This window comes from Pseudogymnoascus verrucosus (genome assembly GCF_001662655.1).
Source record: "Pseudogymnoascus verrucosus strain UAMH 10579 unplaced genomic scaffold scaffold_1, whole genome shotgun sequence".
In the NCBI taxonomy this organism is placed as follows: domain Eukaryota; kingdom Fungi; phylum Ascomycota; class Leotiomycetes; order Thelebolales; family Thelebolaceae; genus Pseudogymnoascus; species Pseudogymnoascus verrucosus.
This window is the reverse complement of record NW_017263652.1, coordinates 288532-300362: the sequence shown is the minus strand read 5'-3', so window position 1 is coordinate 300362 and position 11831 is coordinate 288532. Positions and strand designations below refer to the sequence as shown.

The 11831-nt window shown below is 51.9% G+C and overlaps 3 protein-coding genes across 3 annotated transcripts; 2 read left to right on the top strand and 1 right to left on the bottom strand.

Annotated features, from left to right (window-relative positions):
* Positions 1–3655: 3655 nt before the first annotated feature.
* MAN9 (Beta-mannosidase B) lies at positions 3656–7048 on the top strand. Its single transcript, XM_018269637.2, has 2 exons — positions 3656–4751; positions 4812–7048. The coding sequence occupies exons 1-2, from the start codon at positions 4230–4232 to the stop codon at positions 6870–6872; spliced, it is 2583 nt and encodes an 860-aa protein (XP_018135533.1). The 5' UTR covers positions 3656–4229; the 3' UTR covers positions 6873–7048.
* A 1113-nt stretch (positions 7049–8161) lies between these two features.
* On the top strand, positions 8162–9850 carry VE01_00103 (uncharacterized protein; the record flags this gene model as incomplete). Its single annotated transcript, XM_018269636.1, has 2 exons — positions 8162–8188; positions 8243–9850. The coding sequence occupies 2 exons, from the start codon at positions 8162–8164 to the stop codon at positions 9848–9850; spliced, it is 1635 nt and encodes a 544-aa protein (XP_018135539.1).
* A 213-nt stretch (positions 9851–10063) lies between these two features.
* VE01_00102 (uncharacterized protein) lies at positions 10064–10702 on the bottom strand (the record flags this gene model as incomplete). The annotated part of the gene is made up of 2 exons (XM_018269635.2): positions 10064–10329; positions 10389–10702. 2 exons carry the CDS (start codon positions 10700–10702, stop codon positions 10203–10205), a joined length of 441 nt encoding a protein of 146 aa, XP_018135538.1. The 3' UTR covers positions 10064–10202.
* Between the last annotated feature and the right edge of the window lie 1129 nt (positions 10703–11831).

Below are 11831 nucleotides of genomic sequence, written 5' to 3'. Positions count from 1 at the left end.
TAGTCAGGGAAAAGATGAGTTTTCGTACGGGGTGGGAGCTTGTTGAACGTCAGGTCTAACAGTTCTTAGGTCGTCACCTGGTGCGTGTACGACGGCCCGTACTGTTAAGAGGGTTGCAAGTTGTCGATCGAAGCCTTTGATCCTAGCGACGATCATAGGCCAACTACTTGCTCCCGTGCCACAGCTTCCGTGTACCTGCTTTGCAACTCCAGGTCGATACAGTGGAAGAGGTTCCTACTTGCTCTTACCAGTTTCTTGTGAGGTAGCCTTCTATCAATGCATAGCTGAATACGATGGTCAATGGGCCTTAAAACGTTTGATTCTTGCAAAATCTTTGATCCAACGTTGCGACGGCCATGGTGCACTGGTGTGCTGGCGTGTAGTTCCAAGCAGACAATTGCACCACCGTGCGCTTTTCTTATATCTTGGCTCATAATAGCCATCGTTGCCGGTTCTGTACGATTTAATAGCAATCTATGGGAAACGGGGAGATAGTGTGCCTCATCGTACAGCACCTATGACACCGCTGTCCTATTCCTCTCACTCGCGCCTCATAGCCACTCCAAGTTCCACTTGCGTATTAGATCGTCAGCACCCGTACTCTTCCTGTTGTATTATATTGGAATTTGGCCATTTATTGTATGGCAAATGTGTTATCTGTGGTCATAAGTATCTGGCCGTAGCGCAAGCACCGTGGCACGGCGGGTTATGAAAACTTGGTATTGGTGGTTTAGCTTTAATGGTGGTTATCGGGGCATACAAAACCATACAAGCCGTCATAAACCACACCTAGCTTGAAGCTGGAGTTGGACACGCGTTTGTGTTCAAGAGTAAGAAACACCTGTGTCTACAAACTCACAGAAGCAGCAATGAAGCATGGTAGATTCTAAGTTGCAGTGATACATGCATTTGGGTCCAGGCGAGGGCAACTTGAGTATAAGAATGAGGCTTCACCCGTCCTATTTTCATCATCATCAGCAAGAGTTATCAACAATATAAAACTACACCAATTCAAACACAATCACTGTATACTTTCCACCGTAACAATGGAACCAAACACCCAGTGCATTACCTCATTTCTTCCTCTGAGCTATTGGCAATGAGTAACTATCTAACGGTCTATAGGAACGCCGTTGCACAGGCAACCCGAGTGACGACCCGTCCAGCTCCTGGTGTCAAGGTATATTATCCTCTTTCTATTTTCAATTAAGTCTTGTCTATGATACCTTAATATGAACGAAGCCCTCTAAGGCAATATATGCATTCTTCCATAGGGTGCCTCTTAGTGCTTCTGCTCCTATTCCCTAATGGCATTGATTGCTAAAAGCTAACCTAAATGGCTTTTTAGGTTGCTACTTGGTGCGATTGGCGACATTCCAACTGTTAAGGGGAACGTGGCCTGCACCCCCATGAAGGGGATAGTTAACATTATATCAAATTCACACTCATTTACGGCCTGTCACAGGCTTACTACCATGTTTCCTTGCTTAGCTCTCCTTCATAAAGCGACTATACGTAGATAGTAGCTTGATTGCTACAGAATTCCAAGACACTCCATATGTGCTCTGTGCATGGATGCATATCTCGACGTCTTGCATACTGTATACGGAGGTATTGTTCAAGTTTTGTCGGTGCAGCGAGCATGGGACCCCAGAATTTGTGCACAGGAGTATAAACTCATGTATCGATCACATATAAAATATAAGGGAAGATACACCAGCGATTTGCAAGCAGCCCTGCGAGTGGCTTTTATAGTGGCCCCCACTGACAAAACTTATGAACATAACCTCCGTATAGTTCTATCCTACTGCCTTGGGACATCAGCCAAAAGACAACTGTGCCTGCCAGCACTCTGACCCAGTGAACCACGGAATTTCAACGTTTGCAGCAATAGAGTAGGCGGACCACGAACGACCTATTTTTCCGTTCCATATTCTCAGCGAAGCTGGCTTAATATGGAGATGCGCCGTCCGTAGCTATCCTCCCGCCACTTCTTGCAAGCTTCTCTCGATTCTCGGTGCGGAGTTTGAGCTTGGATACGGAGTAGATCACGGAGTGGTCTCTCCCCGATGAAAAGCAGATAAACATCGAGAATCTCGGAGCCATCTACCTCTCCTCCCCTCCCCATATAGCTGGGGTCTAGCCAGGTAATATAGATGTAATAAAAATCTGCGGAAGATCTTTGAAGAAAGGAAAGGGAGGGAGCGCACCTACGGCTCACGCCATCTTATCATATGCTAAAAATTTATACGGCAGGACCCCATCCGCGCCGGCCCCGAACGGCCGTAGGACTCATGCGCACACGTGATGCAACGTCGATCGGCGGCGGGTGACTCGGACCTATCCGAGTAGGGCGCTGGGGATTGCGCCACGGGAGGGGGGGAGAGGGCAGTCCAGGCGCAAAGTAGAGTAGGGATCCAACGTTACATGCTTGGCCGTGCAATGTTGGGGGGACGGTCGGTCGGATGGTAGCTGAATGAGTTAGCGGTAGGAAAGAAAATGGTGAGAATGTTAGTAGTGGGTGAGCGAGCTGTGGTGGTTGGGTGCTGCCGATCAATAGTTTGACATATATTTGATAGCGGGATTACCCATGTCGCTCAAAAGTGAAGAGAGGCTAGATATAGCTTAAAAGTAATACTAGTAATTTAAACTTATAGCACTTATCCCTTTAGTTTCATTTATTAGTATCTAGCATACTGATTGTAGTGCTGGGTGATTGAACGCCTTTGCTTGAGTTACAGTTGATGTAATTGTTGTTTTGTACAGCCTTTTTTTAGATTTTTGGGATATGATATCCGTGGTGCGGAAGGATCATCACGATTCTGATCTGTTCCCCCTTTCAGCCTTCTGCTGTTGCTCTCTATCGATAACCGGCATTCCGCAGAGCTGATGTTGTATATCCAAATGTTATGTGCCAGCCTCGCCATCCCCCCACCAGCAGTTCGTCCGATCTCCCCGATTGGATCTCTCGTGGTGGTTGTGGCGCGCCAACTATGGCACTAGCGCCATTAGCTGCATGGACTGGGGTAAACCCACGGGTGCGCTAGCAGGTCCGTGCATTTATTTACGCGCCATGCCGCAACAGGCGCCTCGGAGACTGCGGATCCGTGCCGAAAGGGCTGTCGTCCCCCGAACGACGGCGGCTCGATGATCTCCCTCCGTTCTTTCCTCCACAGCGGCACCTCACCGGGCGAGATGAGGTACTGTGTCTTGCACGGCAGAAACCACCAGAGCTCCGCCAAAAGTAATTGCGTTCTTTATTACTGGACGTTACTGCGCTCTCTTGACGCCGAGGAGTGCAATATCCTGTCCAAGTATAGATAGGCCGGGGCGCTCACGGCGAGAGATTTTCCTTGGATGGACGAGTACAGCAAGATATTGCTTGTTAATCTGTAATATTCGTGCTATTGCTCAGTATCCCTTCCTTCCGTGTCTATTGGCAATGGACAGCTGTACCGCTGTACCACTATAACCGTACTGTACTGTAGTGCAGTACCATTCAACATCTATATTGCCGTGTCACTATAGCTGTGTACCCCATACCTGCTCCAAGACTGGCTAACGATCTCCACTCTAACTACCCCTCCCTTCCACCAAAAGAAGAAGAAGCCACCATGCTCCATTACGCTGTCCCACTTCTTCCACAACACCATCATTTTTGTTCCCTCCGACTTCCTGACTCGGTCCTAGGCGCATCACTAGGATATTGCTTATATTGGAATTGGAAGCAAGGGAACTAGAGGCAGCAAACAAAGCAAAGGCGGCCTGTTTCATCCCCAAGACCCCGCGGCTTCCTTAATCCAAAAAGTCCAAACACGGTGCGCACATTCTCCCAAACGGGCCATCCTCGGGACTCCACACCCCGCCATTTGTTATTGCCTTCTAAAGGGACTGGTGGTGAAGCGTTCATCTATCTCCTTCCGCTCCACAACTCGCGGACCTCCTCCGAGAGCTCGCATACTGTAGCAGCCTATGGCTATGCAAACTCTATATCCATCGTACCTAGATCCATGACCCTGCCACCCACTCAAGGCTATAAGACGCCGCATGACTTCAACCCCAATTCCCATTCTGCCGTCTAGCAATTCATCCCACGCTCCATCATCCTCCCTGCCTGCGTGCATACATATACCTCTGCCTGCCCTAAGCTACCTTAAGCTACCCTGGCCACGCGAACTGAGACCGCCTTCTCTGACACCCCGCCGCGCCAGCCACCACGTGCCTTCACCATGACGTCGCATACTACTATTCCCATCAACGAGGACTGGGAGTTCAAGCAGGTTGACTCAAAGAAGTCGAAATGGCTTCCCGTCGCCCAGTTCCCTACCAATGTGCACCTTGATCTCATCGCCAACAACATCATCGCGGACCCGTTCATGGGAAAGAACGAGCTCGATGTGCAATGGATCGGTGAGGCAGTGTGGGCGTACAAGACGACGTTTGAGACTCCCGATATAAACACAGAGGAGGGTTCTGCCGCCAAGGCGGTGCTGGCTTTTGATGGCCTGGATACGTACGCCACAGTGGTGCTCAATGGCACCGAGATTCTCAAGACGGAGAGCATGTTTATCCGGGAACGGGTGGATGTCACGGCCTACCTAAACAAGGACGGCCTGAACGAGCTTGAGATCACATTTGACAGTGCCTTCTTAAAGGGAAAGCAGATCGTTGACAAATACCCAGAGCACAAGTGGGGGTGCTGGAATGGTGATGTCTCGAGACTGGCGGTGCGCAAGGCGCAGTATCATTATGTGAGCAACTTCCCGAATATTTAAGCCGAGGGCTATGCAGCAAAATACTAATTATTACAGGGATGGGATTGGGGACCAACTATGTTGACCTGTGGACCGTGGCGCCCGATTAACCTCGAGATCTACGAGTCGAGGATAGCGGACCTCTACTTCCGGACTGATGTGGAGGAGTCGCTCAAGGCGGCAAAGGTCATCGCAAATGCGGATGTCGAGGGCTCAGCTTCGCTGGTCAAGTTTGACATTACACTGGATGGAGAGGCTGTGGCGAGTGAACAGGCAAAGGTGGTTGATGGGCGTGCAACGGCCACGTTCGATATCACTGACCCGGCGCTGTGGTACCCTATCAAATACGGCAAACAGCCTCTATACACAATTACGGCTACGCTTGTGGCCACTCGCTCTGAGGCGTACGATATTCACGTCGAGAGCAAGAGGTTCGGGTTAAGGAGAGCTGAGCTCATCCAGCGGCCGCTGAAGGACGAGCCGGGAGAGTCATTCTTCTTCCAGGTCAACAACGTCCCCATCTTCTGCGGTGGCAGCGATTGGATTCCAGCGGACAACTTTGTCCCTCGCATCAGCGCTGAGAAGTACTACGATTGGGTGAAACTGGTGGCGGATGGCAACCAGGTTATGATCCGCGTGTGGGGAGGCGGTATCTTCGAGGAGCAGCCGTTCTACGATGCGTGCGATGAGCTGGGTATTCTAGTGTGGCAGGATTTCCTGTTCGGATGCGGCAACTACCCCGCGTTCCCCGAGTTCCTGGATCTGGTGAAGAGGGAGGCGGATGATAACGTGAAGATCCTGCGTCACCACCCATCGATTGTTATATGGGCCGGAAACAACGAGGATTACCAGTATCAGGAGAGCGAGAACCTGACCTACGATTTTGAGAACAAGGACGAGGAGAGCTGGCTCAAAACTGACTTCCCGGCGAGATATATCTACGAGAAGATCCTGTCGGACACATGCAGGGAGCTCATCCCTGATGTGCCTTACCACCCCGGTAGCCCGTGGGGTAAGGGGCGCGACACACACGATAACACCGTTGGAGACATCCATCAGTGGAACGTGTGGCACGGCACCCAGGAGAAGTATCAAAACTTCGACAAGCTGGGCGGACGCTTCGTCTCCGAGTTCGGAATGGAGGCCTTCCCTAATATCAAGACCATCGAGTCCTTCCTACCACTCGGCAAGGACGACCCAGACCGCTACCCACAGTCCTCAACCGTCGACTTCCACAACAAAGCCGACGGACACGAGCGCCGCATCGCGCTGTACCTCGTGGAGAACATGCAGTACTCCCCCAACCCGATCGAGCAATACATCTACTCAACACAGCTGATGCAGGGCGAGTGCCTTGCGAGCGCCTACCGCCTCTGGAAGCGCCAATGGAAGGGTCCCGGCCGCGAGTACTGCGCCGGCGCACTGGTATGGCAGATCAACGACTGCTGGCCCGTCACCTCGTGGGCCATCGTCGACTACTACCTCCGCCCCAAGCACGCCTACTACACTGTCAAGCGCGAGATGGCGCCGCTGTCGTGCGGAATCACGCGCACGCTGACGACGACGCCGCGAGACAAGCACACGCGCGTCTACATCGATACCAAGCACACCATTGAGATCTGGGGCTCCAACTTGACGCTTCGCGACATGGTGGTTGATGTCGTTGTTTGCGCCTTCGACGTGGAGACTGGCAAGGAAACCTACCACAAGACGGTCAAAACGGCGTTCTCCCTGCCGCAGAACCAGAGCACCGAGATCATCGCCCTCGATGTGCCGGTCAAGAAGCGCGATGCCGGCGAGGAGTCCCGCATCGTCGTCGCCGCATACCTGATTGAGGACGGCGTGCAGGTCGCGCGCTACGTGAACTGGCCTGAGCCGCTCAAGTACGCGCACTTTACGAAGCCGCAGTGTCTCACGGCGACGCTGACGGCGGACGCGCGCACGGTGGAGATTAGCGCCGAGGTGCCGATTAAGGGGCTCGCGCTGGAGTGTGAGGATGATGAGGTGAAGTTTGCGGATAATTTGGTGGATATTGTGCCGGGTGAGGTGGTGAGGATTGGGGTGGTGGGGGCCAGGAAGAATACGGTTATTGGGACGAGGTATTTGGGGATGATTTGAGCGGCTCTTACTGTGGAGATGGTGGATATCGAGAGGATGGGGGTCGTACAAGTAAAATCATTGTATGCTTTGGGAAGAATCACTCCGGGGGGGTGAGAATGAAAGGAACGGGAAGGATAGAATGCGGGCGTTTCGCACATACATTGAATTATCAAATGACATTTGACATTGCCACTACAACTGCTGCAACTGCGCTGCAACTGCACTGTCATGGCCACCATCACGGGATCTCATTTTCTTCTTCTCACTCACCGCTCTGTATCCCACCCACCTTTCCTCTGATCTCCCGTCATTTGCTCCTTCCGTTCTAGAGCTTGTCGATTCACACACACGTGATACCCTTACTCGTCGCGATCAATTGACCCGGTGGCATTATCTCCGTAGCGGAGGCTAGACCGCAACATGCAGCTCGCCTCGCCGGCTAAAGTGAAAGAGAGCTGATCAGACCCGCATCTTTCTCCAACTCCCGTGGGGCACTGTCAGTTTTTCTGCAGCCTCCAGTGGGGTACATATACAGCCTCTTGGAAGAGGTGGGTTGGTTGGTCGTTGGAACGGCAGCCCTGATAAAAGCCAAAACACAATTCCATGTCGTATCACCTAGGGCGGCCGGTTAAAGTCGAATTAGTGGAAGGGTAATTCTTCCAATGGCGCTAGATCGGCGGAGGGTGCGAGGTAGCGTCGCATTAGAGGTGGGTACGTTGGTGGGGGGTGAGTGATGGTGCTGCTATTGTGGGATGTCATAGCTTCTTTACTACATGGAGAAGTGTACAGCACCTTGGAAAGCTCGAGAGGCGCGTGCGAATGGCGGTGGGGGGTGATGGGATGGATGGATGGATGGGTACAATACAACTAACGACGGAGGAGGAGGGGCAGCTGATGTGAGCAACTTTTTCATGCTGTCTCATCGACTTAGGGGTCCTGGTTTTGTTGGGGACGGCGGGGGAATATCGGGGATGAGGGGGGGGAGGGGAGTTATTGCTTCTTCTACTACCTCCTCCTCCTCCTCCTTCCTTTTCTTCATTCACCGTTTCCTGTTGCTGCCGCTTGTATTCTATAGCTTCTTGCGTATATAAGAGCGTTGGGCGTGCTGAGATCATCGATCATCTTTCAATTGCAAGTTTGGTGCGCGCTTGTTCTCTACTGCGTCATTGGCAAGGTACGACTACGACATTTGAAAGGTACGACGCGACTGCCATTGTGATAGCATAGCACTGCATTGAATTTCTCACAACTCAATCGCGACGACCACCACGAAGCACACGCCAGAAAAAACGACAAGAACCGTCAAAATGACTTCTCTCACCGAAGGAAAAAGCGTACGCCCCAATTCCCCATCCCCCGCTCCAACGCCCCTTCTAACACCCCCCCAGAACCTCTCCTTCATCCTAAACTCTACCCTCAATGTCTCCTATGAAGAGCGCCCAATCCCCACCCTCACCGACCCCCGCTCCGTCCTCGTCGCCATCGCCTTCACTGGCATCTGCGGCTCCGACGTGCACTACTGGCAACATGGCTCCATCGGCCCGTTCGTCCTCAAATCCCCCATGTGCCTCGGCCACGAATCCTCAGGGACAGTCGCCGCCATCGGATCCGGCGTCACCACCCTCAAACTCGGCGACCGCGTTGCCATTGAGCCCGGAACCCCTTGCCGCCACTGCGAGCCCTGCCTGAGCGGCCACTACAACCTCTGCCCCGATATGCGCTTTGCCGCTACCCCGCCGTACGACGGAACCCTCACTGGCTTCTACGCCGCTCCCGAGGACTTCTGCTACAAGCTCCCCGACCAGGTCTCCCTCCAGGAGGGCGCCCTGATTGAGCCTCTCGCAGTCGCAGTCCACATCACAAAGCAAGCCCAGATCTCCCCCGGCGCCTCCGTCGTCGTCATGGGCGCTGGCCCAGTCGGTCTCCTCTGCTGCGCCGTCGCGAAGGCCTTCGGCGCCACCAAAGTCGTCAGCGTGGATATCCAGCAGGATCGTCTCGATTTCGCAAAGGGCTACGCGGCTACGCACACGTTCATGCCGCAGCGCGTTGCTGCTGAGGTGAACGCCGATAACCTCATTAAGGCTGCTGACCTCGGTGAGGGCGCTGATTGTGTCATCGATGCCAGTGGCGCTGAGCCGAGTATCCAGTCTAGCATCCACGTCGTGCGCCGTGGGGGTGTGTACGTCCAGGGAGGAATGGGGAAGCCGGATATCACCTTCCCTATCATGGCGTTGTGCACCAAGGAGATTACGATGAGGGGAAGCTTCCGTTACGGCAGCGGGGACTACAAGCTGGCCGTGCAGTTGGTGGCGAGTGGATCGCTGGATGTTAAGAGCTTGGTGAGCAGGGAAGTGCCATTCAAGGATGCTGAGCAGGCATTCGAGGATGTGCTCAAGGGGAGGGGAATTAAGGTGTTGATTAGGGGCCCAAATCACGAGGGAGATGAGAAGGCTTTGGCGAAGGGAGAGGAGAAGAAGGAGGAGGTTGAGGCTCCTGCCGCCGCTGCTGTTGCCGAAGAAGCCGTGGCTGAGAAGTCAGAGGAGGCTGCTGCTGCACCTGAGGCCGAGAAGGCCGAGTCCGCCGCACCAGTCGAGGCTGCTGCACCAGCTGAGGAGACCACCAAATCCGTCGCCACTGAGACTGAGCCAGTCGTCGAAGCCGCAAAGGTTGATGAGGCCACCGAGACCTCCGAGCCAGTCGTCGATGTCGCAAGGGCTGGTGCGACCACTGAGGCAGCTGCAGCACCTGCAGCTGAGGGGTCCGCACCAGCTGTCGTCGAGGAGAAGGCTGAGGCAGTACCAGAAGTGGCTGAGTCCGCACCAGTGGCTGAGGAGTCCGCTCCTGTCTCCACTGAGGCACCTGCGGATGCTGAGGCTGCGAAGCCAGAGGAGACTGCCGAACCAGCGGCACCAGTGGAGATCCCGGAGCACGTTTCGGTGCTGGATACTATTCGTAAGATTGAGGAGACGGCGAAGAAGACGGATACGCTTGGTTAAGTTCAAATGGGTTACTGGCGGGGTGTAGTGTAGTGTGGTGGTCTGTGTGTTTGGCGTAGGAGGTGTTTTTTTATGTTTGGGATAATGTATGGAGTGTGAAATGATAAAATTGAGCGTCTTGAAAAATATTTGTTGGAGAGGAAATAAATGTGATTTTCTTAAAATGTAATGACTGATTATTTTCAACGAAGCCCTTTCCTCTTATAGCCCAATCTCACCTATCGGCAAGAGAGAAGTTTTCCCAAGCTTTCTTATAGAAGAAAGATAACTACACTACTAAGGACAGCCCATGTAGTATTCAGCCCCGCATAACGAAATGTAACTTCAACCGCAGGACCCAAACCTAGCGGGACTAGATGTCAATATCTCCTGCTGGGCGGGCGATGTTGGCACGCCAATGGTGTTTGTTCACTGGATTCTTCTGGTAGATGTTGAATTCGAAGAATTTATTGTGGCTGTCGCATTTGAAATTCTTATATCTAGTTATCACAGCCGTCAGTTAGTAAGCTGGGCGACGACAGGAACCACAGACACTCACGCATTCAGCTTCTCGAAATTAGCCTCAATCAAATCTCCCTCTGTGATTTCGCAGAAATTTGTTCCTCTTCCGCCATCTCCAGAAACGAAGTATCGCTTGGACTCAAGTGGGCCATAGTTGACTTGCCGAACCACTTGGATGGCATATGTGGAGCTGTCATCGGATAGGATTCTTTTGCCCTCAGTGGTCCCATCTGTGGATGCCTCTTGAGCTGCCGGCATCCAGCGAAGAAATGCCTCGAATTTTGGTTCGTGACTGAGGATCTGTGGACGGTAAGGCTTAGGGCCCGAAGGACAGCAAAATACTGCCGTCATAATGTACTGTGATGGGCCACGGCAAGGCTGGGAAGATAACGAAGAAGTGGGCTGTATTTCGGACTTTTAGAAAGTATCACAATGGGAAAGGAGGACAGGTCGAGGATATATAGATATTCTGATGCTGAGAAAGGCGACATCTAATTAGAATCCCGCAACTAGTTGGATCGAGGATCATATGGCAAATATTGAATCAAACAGTCTGTTGCATAGCAGATCTTGAGTCGCGTCAGTCACATTATGAATATGTGCATGAGTAAAACCAGTAACAGGAAGGGAATGATGCATTTTTGAGGCCTACTATCTCAGACAAGTAACCCGAGCCGTAGTATGGCACTCTACAACAAACTAGAATTGAGGCCTACTATCCTTTAGCCAAGCAATACGAGCAGTATAGCAATATGCCACTCTACAAAAACTAAGTTTGAGGCCTACCATTTCCAACCACCCAATAGTAACATATGACGGTGCAAGGTATAACAAGCTAAATTTGAGGCCTACCAACGGTAAGAACCAATCAACATGAGGGGACACCACTGATACACCATATATAAGTGAAATCCCCGAACCTCAAAAATATTCTCTTTCTTCTTCACTGCACATCAAAGCGGGTGTGCTAGTCATCACTCTTTTGAAAACTTACCGCAGTCACTCATTTATTCTTTAGGCTTTGGGCCATCTATTTATTTTTCTCGCAGGGTTTCCTCTGCACATTACAGAGGAGACCCAGCTCTTTTAGGCAGATACAAAACTCAGTCTACAGTTCTAGTCCAGCAAACGTCGAAGAACAACATCTACATCGTACTATTGACCCACGCCGGTTGGATAAAAGATTCCACGTTCCGCCTGAAAGTCCCGTGTTTGCGCAAGAAACACAAACCTTTAACAATCACACCTCTACACCTTCAATTCAAAATGACGCCGCAGAGCCTAACTCTTTACAAGAGGGATTCACATCGTCGTCATCGGGTGATTCCGCCCCAAGGGCAATTGTGCAGCAGCCCCTTGGGAGCCTTCAAGCATCACAAGGGCCACCTACCCCACCATATACATGCAATTCCTGCCGCAATAGTTTTGATAAGCTTCACAAGTTAAAGTAAATATTCTCAGTTGTAATTCTTCTGTTTAT